The sequence below is a fragment of the Sarcophilus harrisii genome, chromosome 4, assembly GCF_902635505.1.
Source record: "Sarcophilus harrisii chromosome 4, mSarHar1.11, whole genome shotgun sequence".
In the NCBI taxonomy this organism is placed as follows: Eukaryota; Metazoa; Chordata; class Mammalia; order Dasyuromorphia; family Dasyuridae; genus Sarcophilus; species Sarcophilus harrisii.
Genome location: NC_045429.1, coordinates 99,152,264 through 99,179,321, shown reverse-complemented (window position 1 = coordinate 99,179,321; position 27,058 = coordinate 99,152,264). Strand labels below are relative to the sequence as shown.

The 27,058-nt window shown below is 37.7% G+C and overlaps 1 protein-coding gene across 2 annotated transcripts in view; it reads right to left on the bottom strand.

The window, feature by feature from the left end:
- TMCC2 (transmembrane and coiled-coil domain family 2) overlaps nt 1-26,288 on the bottom strand; it is a 67,482-nt gene extending 41,194 nt beyond the window's left edge. Inside the window, exon 1 of one of the 2 annotated variants that reach the window (XM_003767614.4) lies at nt 26,082-26,288. In XM_003767614.4, the coding sequence (XP_003767662.1) occupies nt 26,082-26,288 (207 nt within the window). Of the gene's footprint in view, nt 1-24,934; nt 25,185-26,081 lie in introns of those variants that run through there. The other variant, XM_031937226.1, reaches the window with a different exon arrangement.
- Between the last annotated feature and the right edge of the window lie 770 nt (nt 26,289-27,058).

Sequence of the window (27,058 nt, the reverse complement as noted above, 5' to 3'; positions counted from 1 at the left end):
ACAGCCTAGATTCTAATCTTAGTTACTCTATTATTTGTGTGAGCTGAGACATTTAACCTCTGTATAGTTCTATTTCCTCCATAAACTGAAACAATAATTCTTTTTTCTCTAAGGTTAAATATGTGCAGTTCCTTTAAACATATTCCCACATTTCTCAAGTTGTGCAGAAAAAAAATCAGATCAAAAGGGAAAAAAACAAACAAACAAAAAAGGGTGAAAATATTATGTTTCAGTCCATATTCAGTCTCCATAGTTCTCTCTCTGGATTCAGCCTATTGAAACTGCCTTGATTCAGTGCATTACTAAGAGCCAGGAACATCATAGTTGATCATAACATAATCTGGTTACTATGAACAATGTTCTCTTGGTTCTGCTTGCTTGATTCAACATCAGTTCATGTAAGTCTTTCCAGGCTTTTCTGAAAGCAGCCTTCTTATTATTTCTTTTTTCTTTCTTTCTTTCTTTCTTTCTTTCTTTCTTTCTTTCTTTCTTTCTTTCTTTTGCTGAGGCAATTGGGGTTAAGTGACTTGCCCATGGTCATACAGGTAGAAGTATTAACTGTCTGAGGTCAGCAGATTTGAACTCAGGTCCTGCTGACTTCAGAGCTGCTGCTCTATCCACTGTGCCACCTAGCTGCCCCCTAATTATTTCTTAGATAACAATAATATTCCATTCCATTCATTCATTTACTATAACTTACTCAGTCATTCCTTAGTTGACAGGCATCCACTCAATTTCCAGTGAAACAATAATTTTTGCCTCCTCATTGTGAGTGAATCAACTTAGATACTGAAAAACGTATAAAGTGAAACTACTTTCAAAACCATTAACAGTACAGCATAATAGAAAAGAGAAGAGTATGAGCTGGATTTTTAACCAAAAGAACTGAATTTGAACCTTGCTTATGCTATGTACTACTTGTGTCGCTCTAGGCAAGGTATTTCATTTTTTCCAGGATTCAGTTGTCTTATTTGTGATAATAATATTTATAATAGCCAACATTTAATAATGTCTTAAGGTCTGCAAAATGCTTCATAAATATATCACTTGATCCTTGCAACAACTCTTCAATGTATTATCTGCATCTTACAGATGAGGAAACTGAGGCAGATAGGGGAAGGGATTTGCTCAGGGTCACACATCTAGTAAGTGTCTGAGACTGGATCTGAACCTGTAAAACGAAGGCATTGAGCTATATGACCTTACAGATTCCTTCAATTTCTAACATTTGATTGAAACTATTGTTATGAAGTTCTAAATTTGACACTTCTAGAAGCAGCATTAGCCCTTTCAGGGTAGAAGGACAATAGGATCTTTTCCATCTTGAGAAACAGCTGCCAGATTAAAAATCAAATCCCTGGTGCTTTAAGAATAGTTTTATTTAAAACCAGAGACGCTTGGTTATTCCAACTCTTTTTGTCAAATGGATTACGGTTGCAGAATGAATAAAGAGGCAGCAGGTGTAATGGATATGATATCAGTAAAATCTATGTTTAAATGTCTCCTCTGATGCTTACTAGCACTGTAACCATGGGCAAATCCTTTAACTTCTGATCCTTGGTTCTCTCCTCTATAAAAATAGGAATAATAATCTCTGCAGTGTTTATCCCATGGAATTGTTAAAAGGCTAAAATGAGATGTATATCAAGTTCTTTGAAAAATTTCAAGTATTACATTGCTATAAAATGTGTTCTGTGTACTATTTATCATAAAGTACTTTGCAAACTTTCAAGTACTTCAATACACTAGGTTGAGTATGACCATAAAATAATAAACACAATCCAGCACTCATCCAGGAAAATGTTCTTTCTTTTAAACTATACCCTTAGAAAACTATTTTGGTCATCCCAACTGTGCTTACAATACTTCAAACATTTTTTGGAAAAGCTTTTAGGTCTGCCTGCAGCACATTTTTCTGAATAAAGGATTACAGAATTAGAAGTGGAAGTTGTGTAGTCTAACTCCCTCATTTAACAAATTGAACAAATAAGGAAAGTGGGGATCAGAGAGAGTAATTGACTTGCTCAAGGTCACACAACAAATGGCAGAATTGGGGTTCAATGGAAATTGAGTGGATACCCCTCAGTTGGGTAATAGCTAAATAAGTTATGGTATAAAGGCAATGTTCTATCTATAAGACATGATGAGTAGGTCAATTTCAGAAAAGCTCAGATAGATTTAGATAAACTGATGTACAATAAAGTGAGCAGAATCAGGAGAACATTGTATACAGTAACAGCAAAACTGTGTGATGATCAGTTGTGATGGACTTCAATCTTATCAACAAGATTATTCAAGGCAATTCCAATTGACTTGTGAGGGAAAGAACTATATGCATTCAGAGAGATAATTATGAAGATTGAATGTGGCTCAAAGGATAGTATCTTCACCTTATTTTTTGTTGTTGGGGTTATTGTTTGTTTGCTTTTTTCTTGTGTTTTTTTTTTCTTTCATCTTTTGATCTGATTTTTCTTGTGCAGCATGACAAATATGAAAATATGTTTAGAATTGCACATGTTTAACCTATATTGGATTGTTCTCTGTCTTTGGGAGTGGGTGGGTGGAGAAGAGAGAAAAAGTTGGAACATAAGTTTTTGCAAAGGTGACTGTTGAAAACTATCTTTGTATGTATTTGGTAAAATAAAAAGCTTTAACAAAGGAAAAAAAAGAATTAAGGTTCAAAACCAAGTCTTCTGTGTTCAAATCTAGGACCATCTTCCCCTTCCCTACTAATTCAGATTGTTTTTACACCAAGGATACAAAGCTGTTTATAAATTAGGAAAGCAATTAGTAAAATTGTTCATATGTGCATTAGAAAGGTGACCATATTAAAACACAAATAACCAACTTTAACAAAATGCAATGTTCATGTCTGCCAAAACTCTAAAAGAAGGGGTCCACAGGGCCATCAAATTGTGCATACCCTTTGATCCAGCAGTGTGTCTCTACTGAGTCTGTATCCCACCGAGATCATAAAAAAAGAGTAAAGAACCCATACAAAAATGTTTGTAGTAGTCTTTTATGTAGTGGCAAAGAACTGGAAACTGAGTGGATGCCCATCAGTTGGGAAATCAGTTGGGCTGAACAACTTATGGTATATGAATGTTATGAAATATATTGTTCTATAAGAAACATTCAGAAGGATGATTTCAGAAAGACCTAGAGAGACATACATGAATTGATGCTAAACCAAGTGAGAAGAACCAAGAGAATATTGTACACAGCAACAAGATTATATGATGATCAGCTCTGATGGACATAGCACTTTTCAACAATCAAGTGATTCCAGTCAATTCCAAAAGACTTAGAGCCATTTGCATTCAGAAAGAGGACTGTGGGGACTGAATGTGGATCCCAACATAGTATTTTGCTGTTCACTTGCTTTTTTTTCTTTCTCATTTTCCCCCTTTTTATCTGATTTTTCTTGTGCAGCACAATAAATGTGGAAATATGTATAGAAGAATTACACATGTTTAACATATATTGGATTACTTACTGTCTAGGGGAGGAGTGGGGGCAAGGGAGGAAGAAAAATTTGGAAGACAAGGATTTTTTTGGTTTTGTTTTTTGCTGAGGCAATTGGGGTTAAGTGACATGCCCAGGGTCATACAGCTAGGATGTGTTAAGTGTCTAAGGTCAGATTTAAACTCAGGTTTTCCTGACTTCAGGGCTGGTTCTCTATACTCTGTGCCATCTAACTGTCCTGGGACACAAGGTTTTGCAAGGATGAATACTGAAAATTATCTTTGCATATATTTTGAAAATAAAAATCTATTATTAAAAAGAAAGGAAAAAATACATATAAAAGAAGGGGCCTAACTGTGACTATAAACACGTATTTGAAGCTAAAAGCCAACATATTTACAAAGAAATTAGAATATAAGTAAAGTAATAAGTAAAGAGGTAAAGCAAGGATATTCCTACCCCTACCCCTTAAAAAGATTTTAAAATTGTACTTATTAAAACAAAAGAAGGGGGGGTACAAAATTACCCCCTTTCTCTCTATTATTAATAATAGCAATTTAGTGAGACTATGCTTCATTATTTTTGTTCTTTTGTGAGGGATTATTTCTTTATATTCATGAAATAAACAACAAATTAAATAAGTATTTCCACATCCACAGTTGAACAGAAGATCATATATGAAACTTTGAATCTCAACTTTGAAGATCCTGCTTTATAATTATAATTCACCATGTAAGTGTCAGAGCTGCTCTGCTTCTCTGTGATTATTTCTAGTGTTTCTGTTTTCTTCTAGGCATTTTAAAATACTTCAATGATCTTTTCTTAATTTGGCGGGAGGGGGGAGGAGATTTGATTCTTCTCCCCTAACCCTTTCCCCCAAATATATCTTCAGTGGTGATAGTCATTCTTTGAGAATGGTTTTGGTTTTGGGAAACAACCAAAAGTCATTCATAGCCAATTCTAGTGAGCAAGACATACAACCAACTTGGAAAACAGGGACTTTATGAGCAGAATATGGTACAGGACTGCTTTTCTCATGTCACTTAGTATGATTCTAAGGAAACTGAATGTTTGGGGCAATGGTGCCAACCTGGAAAGCTTCATATTTTTGCTGTGGATTAGTGGCTAGGGCTGGATTTAAATGTTAGAAAACTCTGGGTTCAAAACTCAGTTCAGACACTTTATAAATATGACTGCACAAATAATTTACTTATTCTGATCCTCTGTTTTCTCATTTGTAAAAGGGGGGAAAATAATATATATACATGAAGTACTCTATAAACTTTAAAGACATTTGTTGTTGTTATTCAGTCATCTTCAGCCACTTGGGTTATCTTGGCAAAGATACTGGAGTAATTTGTCAATTCCTTCTCCAGCTTCTTTTGCAGATGAGGAAAGTGAGGCAAACAGGGTCAAATGACTTGCCCAGGGTCATATAACTATAGTAAGTATATATATGAGGCCAAATTTTAATTCAGGGAGATGAGTCTTCCTGACTTCAGGCCTGGCCCTCTATTCACTCCATCCATTTAAAGGCAGATAGATAAATGTATACATAAATCTATATATACATATATGCATGTATGTATAATGTACACATGCATATGTATGTATGTTAGAAAATTATATATGAAGGTATACAAAACAAAAAAAAACCAATGAAATTAATCAGTCTTTTTTAAAAATAGTTTTTTATTTTCAAAATATATACAAAGAAAATTCATCAGTCTTGAAGTCAGAAATGTAGCAAGACACAAAAAACAGCTCAGTGACTCTTCATTTCATGGCTACATATATATGCGTTTGTAGATACATTATACACATATATACATATACATGCAAATATGTATCTAAGTACATATCTTTAAAGTGGGTGTGGGTGTGGGTATCTGTGTGTACACACACTAACTGTTAACTGTTACAGTCTTCTAAGGGGACGACTCTGAAGACTGATACTCCATAGTCCATACTCTATTCAAAGACTTCCTTTAGCCCCAAATGAGCTTTCCATGTTATTCCTCTTTAGATATTCTTCAAGTAAGACTACATACCATCCCCCAAATATACTGCATTTTCCTGCTTTTGCTTAAAATATTTTCTCTGCCTGGATGACTTCTTCCTTTAGTTCCTTGGATCCCCATTACAACCAAACTGAAATTCTATCTAGCCTTCATGGTTAGATCCAGATTCTCCCTACTCCTTTAATCTCTTTTTCTTCTTTTATTGCCAAGGCTAGCATTTCTAATACAATATTGAATAGCAGTGCTGATAGTGGGCCAACTTGTTTCACTCCTGATCTTGGGAATGGTTCTAGTTTATCCCCATTATATATGATGCTTGCTGTTGGTTTTAAATAGCAGATTCTCCCTTCTCTCTGACTTCCCTGATCAGCCTCCTAGCTCTCCTTGACCTGTTCTCTCCCTATTTTGCACCCACAAAGTACTTTTTAGGTGGCACAATAGAAAGAATGTGAGATTTGGAGTTAAAAGATTCTATTTCCAATCCCAGTCCTGCCATTCATTGCCACCTGTATGATCTTTGGCAAACCACTTAGTATTTCTGAGTCTCAGGTTCCTGTTCTATAAATGAGGGAGTTAAACTAAATAACCTCCAAAGCCTCTTTCAACTCAAATTTATTCTCCCATAGCATCTTATGGCCCTTATCACCTTATGCCTTAAAACAGAAGTTTTATTACACACATCTGATCTTGCCTACTAATTAAAAGTTCCTGGAAAAGGAATGACTATTCCTTAATCATCTTCACAATACCCACAGTAGCTACAATATTTAGATCTTGAATGAATGTGGACATATAAATTCTGTCTTGTAAAAAAAATCAGCCATACAATCCCAATAAATTTTGGATAGAAAATGCCATCCACATCCACAAAGAGAACTATATAAATCAATACCTGCTATGTTCACTTTTTTTTTTCTTTTTCTCCTATTTTTTCTCTCATGGCTTTTCCCTTTTGTTCTGATTTTTCTCTCCCAACATGATTCATATGGAAATATGTAAGAAAACAAATGTATATGTATAACATCCACCCAAAAATTGTTTTGATATGGGGAAAATAAAAATTTTTAAAAAGTCATATATATGACTTCAGATTTCATGTAATGAACAATCTTGGTCCCAGAAAACAGATGAATTATACTCCCTTTTCCTCAGCAGAAGGTGAGAAACTAAAAGTACAAAATATTGTATACATTGTCAAACACAGTCATTATATGAGTCAGTTTTAGTCGATGGTTTTTGTTCCAAAAGAATGTTTTGGGGCCAGGGTAGCAGAGTTTATCAGAAAATGATATTTGAAGGAATACTAAACAAAAGGTATCATTGAAACAAATCTGTCTTGAAGCCAAGAATGCAGTGAGACAATAGCTCAGTTGATCCTTCATCTTACAGTTGCATGACTCTGGCAGTAAAGGCATAGGAAGGGATCCAAAAAAGATCCCCTCCTTCAAAGGAATAGAATGTAGACTCAGGGCTTAATCAGCAAATCTACAAGTAAATATTTATTAAGCACAAAATTTGAGGCCAAGCATTGTACTGAGGTCTGGGGATAGACAAACAAGTCTCTGCAACAGGAAATAACATATACATAGAGAGGAAGATACAAGCTAAGAGTCAAGATAATTTTGCAGGAAAGTCATCAGTAGCTGGGTAAGGAGTATTGAGGGGAAGGGAGTAATATAGAAAAACTTCCTGTAAAAAGAGTTAAGCCTGGAAAGAAGTTGAAGATTCTTAGAGGCATTACTGAAGAGGGAATGCATTTTGACAGGGGATACCCACTACAAAAGTAGAGATAAGAGAAGGGTAGTTTGGTTGAGCTATAGCAGAGCTTCTTAAACTTTTTCCACTCACAACCCCTTTTTGTAGAAGAAATTTTTACATGACCCTGAGTATGTAAGTATATAAGCATATAGGTATATAAAATAGGTATACAAATCAAACATTTACTTATAATAAATCATAAAGAAATTTATTTGAAAATGACTGCTTGGTACACATATAATTTACCGTTTATTTAAGATTAAAGCAAATTTGCATACTAATGAGATGAATGTGCTTGTTTATTTTTACATAAATTATTTTAGTGGAATATTTGATATTGAAAGAAGTAGAATATTCAGAAGCCTTTTATTGTTGCCAAAGTTTTCGTGAACCCTCCTCCCCATATGGGCTTGTGACTCACAGTTTAAGAAGCTTTGGACTTCAAGATACATGAAGAGATTAGAAAACTAAGTAATATAGGGCCAGGTATAAAGAGTTTTTAAGTGCTGAAGAGAATTTATATCTGATAACATATAATATAACATAGTATAACATGATTTGTGTTATATTTAAAAATAATATATTATATAGTATATAATATATTATATATAATTATATATAAATATAATAATAAATAACACTATATAATTTTATCTTTTATTATATCCACATAATATGTTATATGGATATAATAAAAAATAAAATTACATATTATGTTATATCATATTATATTTTATCTTATCTTATCTTATATGGGAGCCACAGTGGTTCAGAGAGCAGGGGAGTGACAGTTAGATCTCCACTTAGAAAAAAACCCACTGTTGGACACTTGGTAAGTCACAACCCCAATTGCCTCCAAAAAAAAAAAAAAAAGCACATTTGCAGCTGTGTGGAAAACGGACTGAAGTATGGAGACTTTAGACAGACAAACCTGTTGGGAGGCTACTCCAGTAGCTCAGGGGAGAGGTAAAGACCTGAATTAGAATGAAGACCATATGAGTGGGGAGAAAAGTATGGTGCAAGATACGTTTTGGAGGCTGAAACAAGAATTAATGTATGATTTCCACATGGTCTGGGATGATTAGTAGAAAGAGGAACTGGAAAAGAATTTAATGCTAAGTAGGGGAAGATTGTGCTCTTATCCCCTCTGAATGATCTTAGCCAAGGAACTATAGCATATCTTGACCCAAGCTTGGGCTATAAGAAACAGTAAGTCATCTCCAATAGTGGCCTTGTATACTCTCAATTGATTCCATTCCTTTCTTCACTTCTTAGCATTCATTCTTTGAATTACTGTGCTTTAGTATATAGTAGATAGAGTTTTAATCTTGGAGTTAGGAAGACCTACATTCAAAGCCCATCTCAGAAATGTATTTTCATGTTATTTAACACATGCTATTTAACTTGTGAGACTCACTTGCCTTCTGTAAAATGGATTGTAGGATTATTATGGGAAATCCAGTAAGATCATGCTTAGTTTGCACTTTGAAATCTTCAAGTACTTTAGAAAGGTGAGTTGCTGCTGAGTTTATATGCTACTACTCTGCTGGTTTGCTTATTACTTTCAATGATAATGATCAGAACTATAGCCACATTTCTCATTTATGCAAACCTCCATAGAGATTCACCCATTGTGTTTGAGCTCTTCCTCTTGTTTTTGAAATTTCAAGAGTACCAATGTATCACTCAGGTTGTCCAGCTGTTATCCCTCATTACCTATATTATGTGATTTGTTAGCTATAATCCATCCATTCTAGTAAGACATAGCCTGCTTATATCTGTCATGCATTATTTTAAATTCTGAACTTAACCCTTCATGAGTATTTCCATATTTTCATATTATTCCATATTCCAGTTCAACACACAAAAAGGATTGTATACAAAACCACGAGTTTCCATTTTATACTTTTTAAAACTATATAACAAATTTCACACATAACTTTTAAAATTGTTCTACTTATCTGAGCTTCCTTCTGGATTACATTCTGCTCTCTTCTACACATTATTTAAAAAAAAATTCAATGGTTCTTCTCTCTCTCTCTCTTTCTCTCTCTCTCTTTCTCTCTCTCTCTAATATTGCCCGTGTGTGTGTGTGTGTGTGTGTGTGTAATTTTGCCTCAGTCAAACTGAGAGCTTTTAAAGACCTTAGTTTAATAAGGTCAAGATCTTCCACTGAATCCAGAACCATTTCCAATCATCTCGATGTATATCTGGCCACTGGACTGAGATGGCTCTAGAAATGGCTCTGCAGGAGAGAGTGAGACTGATGATTTTGCACAGCTCTTCATTTAAACCCAATTCAAATGCATGTCATGGCATCACCTCCCTGATGTCATGGACTTCTTTGAAAACAAAGGACAAAGAACCATTTTCAACTTCCTCTCCAATTAAAAATAGGAGAGAAAAAAACCCACTTCTTTGAACAGAAAAGAATAACTAAACAAAACAAATCCACATAGTAGCCAGGTCCAAAAAATGTATGTCTCTTTCTGCATCTTAAGCCCATCAGCTTTGTAATAGGACAGTAATTTGCTTCATCATAGGCCCTCCATTTGGTAATTGCTTTGATCAAAATTCTTAAGTCTTTTAGAGTTGTTTTTCTTTATGTTATTATTGTATACATTGCTCTCCTGATTCTGCTCACCTCACTCTGCATCAGTTCATACTTTCCAGGATTCTCTGAAATAATCTCTTTCATCATTTCTTATAATGGAATCATAATATTCCATTACATTCACATAACACAATTTGTTCAGCATGTTCCTCATCTGATGGGAACCCTCCCTCCTACTTTCTAGTTAATTTCTTGCAGGTATTTATGTAATGCTTGTAGAAAATCTATTTTTCTTTTGAGCCTCCGCTCGCAGTTACTATGGCATTACTCTGTCCTTATAAATTGGATTCTGGCCATGTTTGGATCTATAATCATTCTTCATAGTGGTTGGTGTACTCGTGAGTTTCTTTATCTCTCCAGCCTTGATTTATGAATTGGGACTTTGTAACAGGTTCAGGCTCTCCATGCTGTGGTTTTGAGTGGGTGAGGTAGTCTCAGTGCTTGGTTTTGTCCTGAATCCCTTATCTCCCCTCACATCCTTGAGGGATCCTTGGATTTTTGAAGTTCAGAGGTCTGGATCTATAAAGACTTTTATGACATCTCAGGTCAGTTAAGGATCTCAAAAACCCTGACCCTGGGGCTACCTATCCTGAGTGATAATGTGACTCTCTGTGCCTCCCTGGTTGATACAAGGTACTCCATTGTGAGTTTCCCACCACCCTGGTGTTTTCTCCACTCTTGTCAAGACCCACAAAGACTCTTAGGGTCCATGTGTAGTTCACCTCTGCTAGCCCTGAGAAGTTGATTTGCCTGAGCTGGTGGCCCTCTTTCCTACAGCCAATGGGCCAGTGGCTTCTAGCTGCCCTCTTATGCAATCCTGAGATGGAAGAAGTCACTTATTGTAGTTTCTCATTGAATTTTTTGATCGTTATTTGGCCTGGTGTGTTTTTCAGGTTATTGGAGAAAGTGAGGAGAACCTAATTGGCTTATCTCTGTTCAGGATGGCATTTTGGCCAAGAATCCCCAAGCATCATCTTTCCTTCATCCTTCTGAAGTATCTATCATTTTTTTTTTCAGAAATCATGTGTCATGGTTTGCAGCTATGTCATATCAAGGGAGTAGAATTGGTATCTAAAGAGATGGGGAGTTGTACCAATGAGAAGTCTAAGATCACTGAGTACTTACTATATGGAATTACTGAAAACATTCTGAGATCACCAGTGAATTGCTGGAAGTAGCTTGGGATCAATAAGAGGTTACCTAGGACAGCGCACTAGCTGTTGATGTTATTGTTGCTATTTTGGATGAGACCCATGATTTCTTTGTAATAGGAAATACCAGATGAGGAACTTCCTCTCCCAATGCAAATTAGATGTTTATAATCTTGGACAATTTGTCCAGGGTCCTGAACCAAGTATATATAGATAGATAGATAGATAGATAGATCAGAGAAGAGGATTGGAAGTCAGATCTTCCTGCTATGAGACCAGCTCTCTACTTATTATATCAAGCCATCCTGCCTCTCATATTTGTACATTTACTATGTGGTCTAATAATTTGCATGTTGCTTTTTCCAATATCTAAATATTTTCCTATATGTGAGTCTCACTTTCCTCAGACTAGACTGTGAAGTCTAAAGATCTCTGTTTTCTTTTTCTCTAGCATCTCTCTCTTGAACCTCTAATGCAAGAGCATAACACTTTCACCCACATTATCTCATTTGATCCTGAACTCAAAAGCATTTAAGTTCTTTACGCCAAAACTTCAAGGATATAGGCTAGGCATTATTATTCACATTTTATTGATCAGAAAACTGAGACTCTAAGAAAATAAACAATTGCTCAATGTCTCAGAGTGATCAAGTGTTCTGAGTAGTAGAATATGACTCAGGTCAGATTTATTTTTTATGATAGCTTTTTATTTTTCCAAATACATGCAAAGATAGTTTTCAACATTCATCTTTATAAAACCTCGTGTTCCAACTTTTTCTCCCTCCCTTTACCTTCTTTCTTCCCCCAGACAACAAGCAGTCCACTTGAAGTTAAACATGTGCAGTTCTTCTAAAGATATTTCAATATTCATTAATCAAAAAATCAGATCAAAACAGGAAAAAACATGAGAAGGAAAAAAAAACCAAGCAAACACCACCACCAAAAAAGATGAAAATGAATCGTCTATCACAAATGATCATCATACAGTCTTGTTGCTGTACAATGTTCTCTTGGTTCTACTCATTTCACCTAGCACCAGTTCATTTAAGTCTTTCCAGGCTTTTCTGAAATTATCCTGCTCAATATTTCTTATAGAATAATAATATTTGATATACCATATCTTATTCAGCCATTTCCCAACTGAGAGGCATCCACTCAATTTCCAGTTCCTTGACATTACAAAAAGGGTTGCTACAAACATTTTTGCACATGTGAGTTTAGGCTCTTGACCTAGGTTCTTTCCACTGTGCCACAGACACTCAATAAGTATTTATTGATGGATTTTTTAAACTCTCTTGACTTGTTATTTTCTACAATTCTATAGAGGGAAAGCAAATATTTACAAAGATTTTTATACAAGTGGGCAATCTGGAGCAAAGAAGAATCCTGTAATTCACCTTTGACCTATAAGACCTCTTCAAACTCTTAAGTCTATAATTCTATTAAGCTCTTTCTTTGGGTTCACCCTAAAAGAGCAGGATTTCATCTGAGAAATTTTTATGCAATTTTGAGCATGTATACAAATCATTAATTGATTAAAAAATCATAATTTCACGACTCCCACATTTGGTTATGAGAACCCATATGGGGATCACAACCACAATTTAGTTAAGAAGTTTTGTGATAAAGGACCTATTCCCAAAGGTATCTGGTTATAGCATTTTACTTGTTGCTTATATGACAGTCAAATAACTTTTAAAGTTTGTAGCAGTTACTTCCTTGTTCCATTCTCATCGGTTTCCCTCCTTACCTCTAGGTTCCAAACCTGCCACTACCTTTTTTTCTTTTTTTTTAAACACTATAGTTCTTCTGAAACAAGCCTTCAGCTAAAAAAGAAAGGCAGCCATTTCAGATGGATATTACCAGATCAATGTTGTCCACACTCTCCTTACAAGAAAATCCTCAATCTTTTCCTCCCAATTCTGATAAGAGTAGAAAACATTATCCACCATTACCTGCAGAATGCTTTGGAGTCTAGAATTCATAGCTACCAAATGACAATATCAATAATAATAAAAAGGATAGTTTGTGGTGCAATGTATCCTATTACTGCCTTTACTCCCCAAGGATTAGGATGCAGAAGATATTCTCTTCATTCTGTTGATAAGGAAACTGAGGCAAAGAGAAGTTAACAGCTTGGGGACAGCCAGTTGGTGCAGTGGACAGAGCATCAGCCCTGGAATCAGGAGGACCTGAGTTCAAATCCAGCCTCATACACGTAATACTTAATAGCTGCATGACCCTGAGCAAGTCACTTAACTCTAGTTGCCAGGCAGGAAAAAAAAAAAGATATAAATTAAACAATTTGTCCAAAGACACATAGCACCTCCTAGGTTATCTAATTCCCAGTCTAATTTCTTTTCTACTGATCACAATATAACCAAGAGCAGATAAGTACAATTCTATTCCAACTATTGATAGTAATGGTCATTTGATAGTGTCTCAGGAATTGGAATCAAGGTCAGAGTACAGGAGTCCTGACTGTCCCACACTATAACCTTAGGCATTCCCCTTGGTTCTCTCAATCCAAGTTTTCCTATACTAAGTACTCTGGATTACAGTCATTTTAGCAAGCAAGACTCCCAAAGCTTCTTCCACTACTCACACTCTGAGGGGTTTGTGGAAACCCCTTGAAATGAGTAAGAAAAATCAAAGGGCAATCATGAGCTGGGGATACTGAAATGAAACCATATTTCTTCCTATCTGTGTGACGCTGAGCACTCCTCTTTGCTTTTCACTAGATAAGTAGGTTCTTAGCACATTAGCACATTCTAACTTCCTGCCCTAGCATTCTATCCACTAACTGTGTAATTGTAACCAAGGTTTTCCACATCTGTGGACCTCAGTTTCATCTGTAAAATGGGGATAATAATATTTAAAGCCCCAGAATGCATATGGGGCTCAGATGAGAAAAAAATATATATATAGATTGAAAAATTTTATATTGCCATGTAAATTTCAGTTATTATTATGTTTTATTACCCAAATAGGTTCTTAGGTCCTTGATATCAAGGGTCATGTTTATCATTATATAATGCTCTGCACCCCAACCTCAAACATCGATTCTGTATATAACTGGTGCTTAATAGAGGCCTGGTGAACATATTAAGGAGGGACTATAGGAAAATAGGCACCACATGCACTTTTAGTGGGGTTGAAAATTGGTTTAACTGTTTCAGAAAAAAATGTGGATTTATACTAAAAAACCAAAAAAAGCCACTGAAATGTACTTGTTCTATGACCCAGAAAAACCACTACTTAGTCATATATCCCAACAAGGTTAATAACAGAAGGAACAGTCTCATATATTGAAAAAATATTTATAGTAACACTTTTTATAGCCTAAAGGACTGGAAACAAAACAACAGGCCATCAATTGCAGAATGACCAAATGGATTATGGCATGTGAATTGAATGGAATATTATGGTATGGTAAAAAATTATGACTATGGAGAATTCAGAGGCATGTGGGAAGACATATATGAACTGACACGGAGCAAGGTAAGCAGAACCAGAAGAATAACTTATTGATAAACACCATAAATAGTCTAAAGGAAAAACTCCTAAAGACTCCAGAAGTCTCATGAAAGCAGTGACTTCAAAAGGCTGATGACAGCAAAACATGTCTCTCATTTTTTTAGCACAGAGGTTATGGATTCAAACATGACTGATATTCAAATTCATTTATATACTGATTTATATTACTTGACTATTTATTTCAAGGAAAAGTTGAGGGTAAAGAGTGGAAGATGATTAAATAGAAAGTGACAAAGATTAATGCATTAATAAATCGTTAAGATGCCTTAAGCAAGAACTAACTTTGGTCTAAGCTAGGCCCTTGGGGGGCACCATAGTACATAGATAGAATGCACTAGATAGTCAGGAACCCTCACTGTGTGATTCTGTGCAAGTCACATCACCCAGTTTGCCTCAGTTCTCTCATTTGTAAAATGAGCTGAAGAAAGAACTAACAAAACACTCTAATGTCTTTATCAAGAAAATACCAAATAGGGTCACAAAGAGTCAGACATGACTGAACAACAAGAAGAACATGGTCCCTCAGCAGAACTGATTTTTGGAAGAACTGATTGTTGGTGGTAGCTTTACCTTGAGCTAATGGTTACTGGTGCTGGGGTCATATGCTGGTGTTTGTTGGAATGGGAGTGAAGAGGGAATGCAGCCCTTCCTACTAGATTAGAGAACTGGACAAATTCAAGTAGAGTATTTTTTTTTTTTAAAGAAAAGCACATATACATATCTACCTCAACCCAGCTACAAGTTTTAAAAGTAAGAAAAACCATGGTGACTTGTTCTGGGGAACTCGGCAACCAACGCATGACAAAGCAACATCTGTTCTAACTAGAACACTCCAGAAAAGAAATGTCACTTGCTTTTTCATCAAGTCTTAAAAAAAACCTTCTTTTACAGGTGGAAAAAAAACCAACTTCAAACTTTGAAATGGCCAAGTGACAGCACATGTTGGGGAAGTAGAGCAGATGGTCCCTGAAAATACAGGCCCAGGGAGGTCATAGAGACTGTACACCCTGAGAACTTCTGAGAACAGAAAAGTGCTTACTTCTTTAAGTGAAACCAGGAAGAAAGTGGAACTTCCTGCTAAAGAAGTTGTTGGATACAACAATATAATATAGAATTATTATAGTATAATAGGAAATAAGCTAAATATTTCCTTCCCCTAAAATTTAACCTATTTCATCCCAGATTTCTATCTGTCTGGAGTTATCACTCCCCGGGATAAGAAAAGGTAAGATAGGCCAAATGATTTCTGAAGTTCACTGAAAGAGGAGTCTGAGGTCTCTAGGTTTTTATAATACAAGTGTTTTTCTAACCAAATCAACATGCATTTATTAAAAATCTGTTGTAAGGGGCAGCTAGGTGAGACAGTAGATAGAGCACCAGCCCTGAAGTCAGGAGGACCCAAGTTCAAATTTAATCTCAGACACTTAATACTTCCTGGCTGTGTGACCCTGGACAAGTCACTTAACCCCAATTGTCTCAGGGGAAAAAAATCTATTGTATACTCAGTACAGAATTCAATGATGGGAACAAAAAGGCAAAAGTAAAATCAATTTCTGTCCATAAAAAGCTTATATTTTGCCAGGAGATACAGTATATCATATCATAGCATCACAAATTTAGACTCAAAGGTACCTAAAAGACAAATTATTGCATGCTTTTACTTTATAGATGAGAAAAAGAAGCTTAGTGGAAAAATGTTTTTCTGCTTGAAGTGACCTAGACAGCCAGCACTAAGGTCAGAAACCAGGTCCTCAGATAACAAATCTCAATGCCTTCCTATTGAGGCAGCTGATAACATGGATAGAGCACCAGATCTGGAGTCAGAAAGACCTGAATTCAAATTTGGCCAAAGATACTTAGCAGCTGTGTGATCCTGTACAAGTCATTTATCCTATTTGTGAAATGACTACTATAATAATAACACTTACCTCTTAGGATTATTGTGAGGATCAAATGAAATAATATTAGTAAAAAGCACTATATGCAAAGCCTGGTGTTTGGCAGGTGCTTAATAAATATTTATTCCAACTGTGCCCATTTCATCATGTTGACTTTACACAGCTATAGACATAATACATACATACATATATATATATATATATATATATATGTAAAATAGATACAAAATAAACTAAGAGTAGGAAAGTATTAGCAATTGGGAGAAAGAGGGATTGGGAAAGAGAGACTTACAGCCAGAGCCACGGGGGCTATCTTCCTTTTGGAATACAGACTGCCCCATGCCAAAAATAAAAATCTCAGCCTTTTGTTCCATTGGCCTCAGAAATACTCAGACACAGCAGCTCATTCCTAAAAGTTCCCATGGTTTTGATATTTCTAAGAGAAACTAGAAGAATTTTTTTTAATCTCTTAGTTAATGCACATTTACCCTCTCCATTATCACTGACCCTTTTCCTCCCAAGTGGGCTTAACCTTGTCATTCATTCCTGAGGGGGTAAGATGGGGTGACTAGGTCATCTTGAGTCACATAAAGCCGAAGTCCCCACATTATACAGTGAATCTTCATTTGGAGAAATAAGGATTGAAATTTTCCTCTATTTATAGGGTCTCTATGGAAACAGAGTTATTCATCGTAAAAACCCACTGTCAGGGTACAAAGTGAATTGAGAAAGCCTGGGTTTGACTTGAAGAAGCTTCCCACAAAGGAGGTGTAAGGGGAGCCATTACCCCAGGTTTAGAACTCATGATGAGGACAATGAAGGGAAGGGAAAAGCAGCACAGGAGTTTGGGATCTGTTCATGGTCTCTACTGGAAATAGCATCATACAAGGTTTCCAGAATCTTTATTGTTCCAGTTTTCAAGTTGATATTAACAAATAAATCTCAGCTCAAGGAAGGCTCTCCTCGATGTTGTCAAGGAAAGAATTTTGGACAGCCTAGAAGTCAGAAAACTAAAATCCGACTCGAACACTGTGGCTCTTTCTGTTTCCTAATCTGTAAAATGAAAGGGCTGAACTAAATGAGGATTTCTGAACCTTTGTGTGTATGTTATGGATCCTTCTTTGGCAGTTTGGTAAAGCCTATGGACCCTTTTCAGAATCATATTCTTAAATGTATAAAATGCAGAGGATTAAAAAGAAAGCCAATTATATTGAAATATAGTTATCAAGGTATATATTATACACACACATTTAAAACAAGTTCATGAATCTCAAATTACATACAGATATGTATATATATATGTGTGTGTACGTATGTATGTGTATATATACACACACATTTAAAACGGGTTCATGGCCCTTAAGTTGTTAGTCTCCAAAGTATTGTCTAGTTTCGAGAGCCAAATTGCCATTGGTATATATCAGTCAGACTGAAATCCAGACTTCAAGATCCTACTCAAATCTCACCTTCTGTGAAGCCTTCTTTGATTTGTTCATTCAGATTGTTCTTGGCTTTTCTTGATTTGGAGTTTTCTGGTCAACACACTGGAGTGGTTTATCATTTCCTTTTCCAACTCACTTTACATATGAGGAAACTGAGGCAAAAGGGGTTATCTAGGGTGATATAGCTATTAAGTATCTTAATAGTTTTGAATTCAGATCTGCCTGACTCCAGGCTCTACACTCTATTCAGGTGTTCTATCCACTGCACCACCTAGTTGCCCCCTTCCTTGACTATCTCAACCTAAATTACGCTTTCCCTTCTCTGTGCTCCTACTACATAAAGAGTACCATGCTCCTCCTCTGTCATACCTTGTTATAACAATATCATTCATTTGCATTTTTACCTATTTCAATCGATATCATTTATTTAACTTCCCCTTCCAGTTCTCAATAGCTCTCAGCCAGGAAAGCCCTTTTTTATATCTACGACTAAATCCATCATTGAGCAAATGATATCCTTCTTCTCTTGCCCCAACTCAGCCTTTCTCATCCTGGAGACTGAGAAGTCACTTGTGCTTCTCGGTAACAATTCTCTTCTAGCAGCAAATTACTGAGATGGAGTTGGTTTGGAAGGAAAGTTCATAGAGGAAAGAGCTAAGTCTTGTTTACTGTTTTTGTAAACTGGCTAAGGGAAAAAGGTGAGGGAGGTCATGTTCTTTAAACCCAGCGCTGCTCTCCAGAGTACAGGACACCATCTCCTCTTTAGTTTTGTTTCAAGCCAAATGACCAAAGAAAGTTTTGATCCAGCCAAGTTACAAATATTTTTTTCCTAAATGAAATACCCAAATGACAACAACAAAAACCACCTGTCATCATTCACCAATCTTGTTTCAGAAACTTCAGCCTCGTGAGGGCTTGGATCACTAAGATGCTGTAAGAACTAGTCCAATGGGGTCAATGGCAGTATTCCAAAAATTCTCCTCCTTAAACTTCAGGGATTTAAAAAGGAGAAATGCCATTCTTAAGTGGAGAGAGGAAAATAGAGATGTTTCTGAGCTGGCTTCTAAAGCCACGGAAAAACTGCTGTGCCAATTCTTCTTTTAAATTCCAATCCAAAATTGAGACCAAACTGGCTATTTCAATTTCTCACTAAGAAAGATATTCCCATCAATGGGGCTGACAGTTAAAATGCAATTAGGAACAAACTAAGAGATGGTAATTCTGTAAATACTGAGCACACTGGAAGGCAACATGCCATCAAACCAATTAATTCAGAACCCAAATGCACACAACATTAGCATAGAACACTTCATTTTAAATAGGCTTTCCCAACATTAACTCATTCAACCTGATTCTTGTTGTTGCTGCTAGTACTAATAGAGCATATTTTATACAGACAACTTGTAAAATGCTTTCCTCATAATAACCCCATGAGGGGGGCAATTTAAGTCAACTTCCTATCCCTTTGCCCATTTTACTGATGAAGAAATTGAAAGAGAGATAAGATATTTTGTCCTTGGTCAAACAGCAATTAAATAGTAGAACTGTGACCCAAACTCAGATCTTTTAACTCCAGATCCAGTGCCCTCTTCTATGACATACTATATTCCTTGTGGTCTTCCTGCGAATAGGGTAAGCACACAATGAAGAATGGTCCCCTTAAATTGAATAGATAACTGAATTGTTTGACTAGCCTGCCTAGAAGATCTAGACGGAATGAAATACATAATTTTGACAATCTTTACCGCACAGAAAAGGGGACATGAATTGACAACAAAGGCAGTTGGATGTCCAAAACAAGTCATTTTTAGGATGCAGCAAACAGGTGTGCTTGGCCAGAATGGTATTTCTGTATTTTCTTTAGCAATCTTACAGATATCTAGTTTCCAGGATTAGAATTAGATTGAGAGGTAGATTAATTAAGAACATACCTAATATATGACTGGTATTATGCTAAGCACTATACAAATGTTACTTCATTTGATTCTTATATCAATTTTTTTCATTTAGCAGATGCGGAAACTTAAAGACTTGCTGAGAGTCACATAGCTAGTAAATATCTGAGCCCAGATTTCCAGGACTCTATTCACTTAGCTACAAGTCCACTTGGCTCCGGCAGCACTAATGTAGTTTTTGAGGCAATTGGGTTAAGAAATTTTGCCCAGGGCCACACAACTAAGAAGTGTTAAGTGTCTGGGGCTGGGATTTTAACTCAGGTCCTCCTGGATTCAGGGCTAGGGCTCTATCCGCTGCGCCATCTAACTGCCCGTAAATGTTGTCATATAACTAGCCTCTGGCAACTAGATATTTGCAAGGCTGTTAAAAGAATGCCAGAGTCACGATTTTGGCCAAGCATGATAAAATTCACTTGTTTGGGAATAATGAACACTGCCCCGCCCCCCCCCCCATTTTTTTAGAAAGATAATTCTTCTTTATGTATGTCTCTCTCTTTCTCTTTCTCTCTGTCTCTCTGTTTCTGTCTCTGGCTCTCCTCTCTTTTCTCTTTGTCTGTCTCTGTCTCTCTGTCTCTGCCTCTCTCCCTCTCTCTCTCCCCCCTCTTTCTCTCTTTCTTCCCCAATCCTCTATCTTTCCTTTCCCTCACCCATTTTCTCCCTTTCTCTTTCTCTTGTGTTTTTGTTTTTGTTTTGTTCTGATTTCGAGACTGAGTTTTTCTATCTTGCCCAGGGTGGGAATTCAGCAATACCTCACAGGCCCTATCTGAATACTAATGGGTCCTATCTCTTATCAGATCTATCAGATTCCAGGCCGTCTGCTGGCCCTTTGCTCCTCGGGGCTCAATGTCTCAACTCAAGCAGTTCCTGATGTTGGGGAAGCTGAGATAGGTGGACTGTTTGACTTCAGGAGCTCTGAGTTTCTGAATGACTAAAACCAATAAAATGTTTGTTCTAAGTCCTGCAACAAGACTAGTATCAAAGGTTTTTCCAGGACATGAAGACGCTAATAAATGCATCACTTTACAATTGCAAAATGCTTTTCTACTCATAATCTCACACAGATCCATATTTTGTTGCCACAAAGAAGCCCGGTGCGCGCGCACACACACACACACACACACAACTTTATTTGGCATTATCTACTTATACCTGTCATAATGAATAATGAATAGAGACAGAATTGATGCATAGTAAAGAAGGAAATCATCAGGAAACCTGGTTTATAGTCCTGGATCTTCTCAAGAATTATGGTATGACAATGGGAAAGTCACTTTATCATTGTGCCTCAGTTTCCTCACTTATAGACTGAAGGAACTAGACTACGTAATAGCTAAAGTTTCATTTCTGAAGTCTTCTGATCATTAAGTCCCCAAACTCAAATTTCCATAAACTTTTTTCTTGAGACCCCAAAATCATTCTTTCTGTTTTTTACTCCAACCATCTGAATTGTATAGCAGTATCTTTCCCATTTTATAGATGAAGAAACTGAAAACCACAGAGATTAAAAGATATATTCAAAATCACAAAATAAATTAGGAACAAAGCTAGAAATATAACCTAGGCCCAAAGTTCTCTAATGATGTCTTCACTAGACAATGTAACGAGTGCTATAATACTTAGGCACATGGACGGGGCTTGTGATCAAGCAAGGATAAAGAACCTACAAGATCTCATTAGGAATTCCCTGAAATGTGCTGCTCCTTATCATGTTTTCTGTTCTCTACTCTGAGCCAAGGAAAAACTCCAATGAAGACAATATTAATATGGATGGAAGGGAAAAAAGACAACATATTGAAACATAGGCTCAATGGGTAGGCTGAGACTGGAGTTTAAATTCATCCATAAAATATGTTTTGCACGACTGCACATGTATAATCTATATCAAATTGTTTGTCTTCTCAAGGAGGGGGGAGGGGAGAGACAGAGAGAATTTGGAACTCAAAATTTAAAAAAAACAAAGGCTAAAAAAATTTTTTACACGTAATTAAAAAAAATGATATATAACCATAACCATAACCAGGAATATATGTCAAAAAGCTTTCTTTCTCTTTAGGGAAAGATATCATAAATATCATATGTTCCAAAAATCTTAGTGAACTTTTAAGCTATTAAAGATTGTAAATCACATCAAAACTTTTAAGACATTCTATATTCCTGCCAGAAGGATGGCTTTTGGATAGTACAGCCCAGAATACAGTTGGTTCTCTTTCTCTCCCCTTTGGGGAAAATGCTAAATTCCTTTAGTTACAAGGAAAATGGAGAGGATTTAGAGGTGGTATTTACTTTGTGGGACCCTAGCCTAGCACCTCTAAAATGTTTCAGGAAAGAACAAGCTCTCTCTCCTGCATCCCGTGTGGCATTAGTCACTATGCCACAAACTTCAGAAATGTCTATCACAACTGTATTTTTAAACAGGCCCATGTGCCCCGGAGTCTGTTTCTGTTTCTCATCACTTAAGCTGCTAAGGATGGGGGCGGGGGGAGGAGATAGAGAAAAAAAAAAAAGAGAGCCAAACTTTGATCTCACTGGGACAAAGCTTTCTTTTCTGCCGGAGTTTGCAGGTGTACTTTGGGCTCTACCAAACCTCCCTGTGATGTCCTAGACCAGTAATGTCAAATAGATATGAGGACCAAACCAGAAATTAACATTATATCACATTATATATAGATCTAGATATGTGCATATGTATATAGAAATATATACACACATATACACAAATATTTTTATATATGGGTAGGTATGTTTCATGGAACATTTCCCAATTACATTTTAATACAGTTCCAGTTAGTTTAGTGTTAGGCTTAAAATTGCACTAAGAATTCTGGGACAACCTGAGCATGAAATAACTGCAAAAAAACCCTGAAATATTTGCATATAAGTTCCACATTAGTGAGGTATCCATTTACATCATCACATGGTAAAGGAAATAGAGACTGGACCTAAAATCATTAAGTCCTACTTTCAAATCTGGCCTCAGACACTTTCAAGCTATGTGATCCTGGACAATTCATTTAGCCTGTTTGCTTCAGTTCTCTCAAATTTAAATTGGAATAATTATAATTTCTATTTCTCATGTCTGTTATGAGGATCAAATAAGATAATATTTGTAAGATTTGTGAAATATAAATGTTTGTTCCCTTCACTTCATATCAGCACTCTTTAAAAATTGTTGCTTGACTTTTTCCCTCACCCACAATCACAGATTGGAGTCTTTCCCATCAGAATTGAATGATAACAGATGAGAAATTTAGGGATGTGAAGTAACAGAACCAAAAGAAAATAACAGCAGCTAACATTTATAGAGTGTTTTAAGGCTTGCAAAAAAAAAACAAAAACACTCTGCATTGGGTACATTTGACTCTTAAAACAAGGAGGATACAGGGCAGGTTTTACTATTCCCCTTTGACAGAGAAGGAAACTGAGAGTCAGGGGAATTAAGTGATTTAATCTAGATTACACATCAAGGAGCCCAAAGCTGAATTTAAGTCCAAAGCATCCCTCCGCTTCATTATCCTGTCACTAATTGAAGAAACCTTCTGCTAGGCCACCTATGTCTGTAGAGCTTAGAATTAGGAGAAAACTCAAGTGGAACATCATCCACGTCCCTCTGACAAAAGCTTTAGACATGACTTTTTAGCATCTTTTGGAAGATATTTGCAAACTGATCACAACTCAGAGCTATGTCACTGGGAGAAAAATGAAGTAGAAGCACAGGTGCTCATCAAAAAAGTTTGGAGAAAGCTCAAACTGTTGGTCTGGATTTACAAAAGGCACATGAGAAGATTAATAAAAAAAGAAATTCTCATCATTGGGTCTGAAACACCTCCCAGCCCTGTCTTACCACTTCAACCTTATTTCAGGGAAACAAATTTGGGCACGATGCTTCCAATGCTTTAATCTAGTTCATCAGGATTCCTCGCCTCTTTTCCCAGGGCCAAAAGGACCAAGGAAGTTGTAACATGCCCAAGATGCCACACAGTAAATAAAAAACAGAGTTAGGTAAGAAATCAGCAGCTCCACTTCCAAGTCCAGTCATTGCACAGAACTGTAAACATGTTATGATGACAGGGTCAGAGATAAACAGGAAAAGGCATCATCTACTTGCCTCTCTTGATTCCACTGGGCAAGCAGTGCTTGAGTCTTATCTCACTTGTTCACAGCTCAAATCCGAGCTGCTGGGTCCAACCTCAGTAGTATTTTTTCTGAGTGATTTCCACCCCCTTTTCCCAATCTCTATTCTACACCCAAAACAAATTCTTGTTCTAGGGAGTACTGCAGCTAATACTAAGAAAAGAGCTGCTGCTGCATCTGCCACTAGAGAGGATGGCAAAGTAATAGCCAGAGAGCTAGAGAAGATGTGGGTGGATAGAAGAGGTACAAGTCGCCATAAGACTGCCTTGTTGATGAGTACAAAATATTAGACTGCCCACACACTGTTACCAGTTCACTCTTTGTCAGGAAGATAACCCCCCAGAATAAAATGAAAGAAATTAGCAGTCTTTACTACGTGCCCGTAGGCCAGTGCATATTTCCAAACTATCTCAGGGGCATAAGAGGCTTTTTTCCCGATCAGCAATGAAACAGGGTTCTCTGTAAACATTGGGGAAAGGAATTCTGTGAAAGCAGAGTGGGCAAGGTTCTTTTGGTTCAGCAGAGAAAGAGTAGGAAGCCTGGAGTTGTGAGATGGCATTTACCTTACTCATACTGTCAATAAAAATGACATTTTAGAATGCTGTTTATTTACTAGGATTTAAAGAGCAAAAGGTTACTGGGATATACAGAAGGGTTCTAACTTCCCTTGGATCGTGACATTATCCTAGCATTCCCATTTAAAACCCATCCTACTCTGGGATATAGGTGTTCTCAGATCACTAAGATAAAAGATGGAGCAAACATGTTCCAAAAAACATACCCCATATCCTAAGGGGGTCCTGTCTGCAGTTTGCCCTCTATTCCTCCTGCTGGCAACAATCAGGTTTTTCTTTCTTTTTTAAGTAGTTAATTCAACATGGAGTACCTTTTTGTTCTGACCCCCCAAAGAAAAGCAGACAGGTAACGTACAGGGAAGATAACTGACTTCTAAACATACTCACCTCTACTCCTGACTTGAGTCGGCTCACACAAGATAAGGACTGTCATTGGGTTTTGCTGGAGAGCTCCTTAGTGGCTGCTGCCATAGGTTACAGGCTTTATTTAAAGTAACTGATTCCTCTCTTCTTTCCTAGCCCAGGCCCTGCACCCCCGTGAGAGAAGCGATCTCCCTGATGCATCAGTCTCCACAATGCTGAAGTTCTTCCAGCACCCAACATCCCTCAGTAAGATGAGAACAAGACAGTGCCTGTAATCGCAGAGGGCACTCTTTCATAAAGGTACGTTATTACTGATCATCGCTGTTACCCACAGTATTATAAATACTCAGTACTAGAAGAACCAGTCTTGAGGACTTCAGGCCTAAAGCTAATGACTGCTAGTTGCATATATAGCTTCCCTTTAGTTCTAGTTCTGGGCTCCTCACTCAGCATGTGTTCAACTTGAAACAAGTCCCTGAAGCAGCCCGAGTATTACTTGCGCCACCTGTCTGTTGCCCATTCCCATCCAGGGATCTCCAAGCACCAGCTTAGCCTCTGGCTCCACCTAATGGCAAGATCTCCCTTTTTCCCATTTCACAGGTGGGCAAACTGAGCTCCAGGGATTTCCTTCCCCCCTCCCCCCAAAGTCATTCAAAAAAGAAGAAGAAGAGCTCAAGAATGGACTGCTGATCTTACAATTATTACAATTATACAATTAATTACAATTCTCAAATCATATCTCTTTTCCTCTCCCCTCTTCTCTCAGCCCCCAAAGAGATAATTTGACATTGTTAACAGTTTTAATTTCTCCAGATCATTTGCTGCTAAGGAGCTAAAAGTACTTCACACATGATGTCAGGAATCCTCCTCTCTGGGTGAGTCACTAGAATGTCTGATATTTAGCCAGGGAAACAAAGCTGAGGCTTGATGCCTAAGCTGTATGGTACGGCCCTTAAGCAAATAATTTTCCTTTTCCACGTCTCAGTTTCCTCATCTGTAAAATGAAGTCGTATTACATGACCCAAAAAGCCCCTTCCAACTCTTAATATGTAATGATTTATGATTCCAAATCAGAAGCTCAAACTCTCTGACTCCTGACCTCAACTTTCCTCCGCACCTTTGGCTCCAATTACTAGTTGCTCTGAGGGCAAGAAGGGGATGTTTGGCTCACCTTTAAATCCGGAGGCTTGCTTCGAGGACCAGGGTTGGGGGCCATGGTAACACCCACATCTGGAGCCGCTGGAGCCACGGCGGGATTTGCACTCATGACCTCTCCAGGTTTCAAGTCCGGGCCCGGCAGGTGACAAGCAGCATCTTCCAGCCCCGCTCCATCCTCCTCCCGCTGTTGCTGCAGTTCGTCAGACTTGCACCTCTTCATGGTGAATGTGGGTCGGTTTGGGGATCTGTCCCTTTCAGCGCTGCCTTCTTAAGGGAGAAATGTTCTCTTTCCTTCCCACCCAGAAAAGGAGCAGTGAGTTTAAAAAAAAAAAACCCAAAAGATGAAAAATTGAAATTTAAAGGGAAAAGAAAGGGATGCTGAAAGAGTAGGGGAACCTTGGTAACTGCCTGGAACAATTCATTCTGATCTGGGTACCAGATGCCAGGTCACGGTAAGGACTGGGCAGCAGAAGTCCTTGGGCAAAGTCATTGGAGGGGAAGAAGGATGAAAGACCCCGGTCCCCAAACTTTCTGCTTCAGGGTATGGGCTGCAAGAGGGAAAGCTGGGCTGCAAACTGCAGTGGACGGCGGCGCATCCTTCCCCGCCCGCTGCCTCGCCAGGGCGAGGTGGGGCATGGCGTGGGGCAGCCAGCCGGGCAGGTCCTCCTTGGCTGCCCTCGGCGCCGGCCGCAGCCCCCCAGCCCTGGCCTGCCCGGCTGCGTCCCTCCCCGCATGGAGCGGCCAGCGCCTCGCCCGCAGAGTGCCCAGCTCCCGCTCCCTTTCCCTCTTCCCCCGCCCTCTCCCTCACTACCCTCCCCGAGCCTGCTGCAAAGGCACAGCTGCCAGAGCTGGAGAGCGGCGCGCACAACCTACCCCGCCCGTCTTCCTCTGCCCAGGAAGGGATGGCAAACTAGGACGTCGAGTGACATCGACGCGCGGCCAATAACCGGGCGGCAGGCCGAGGGGGCGTCTCCCAGGCACGTTGGAGGG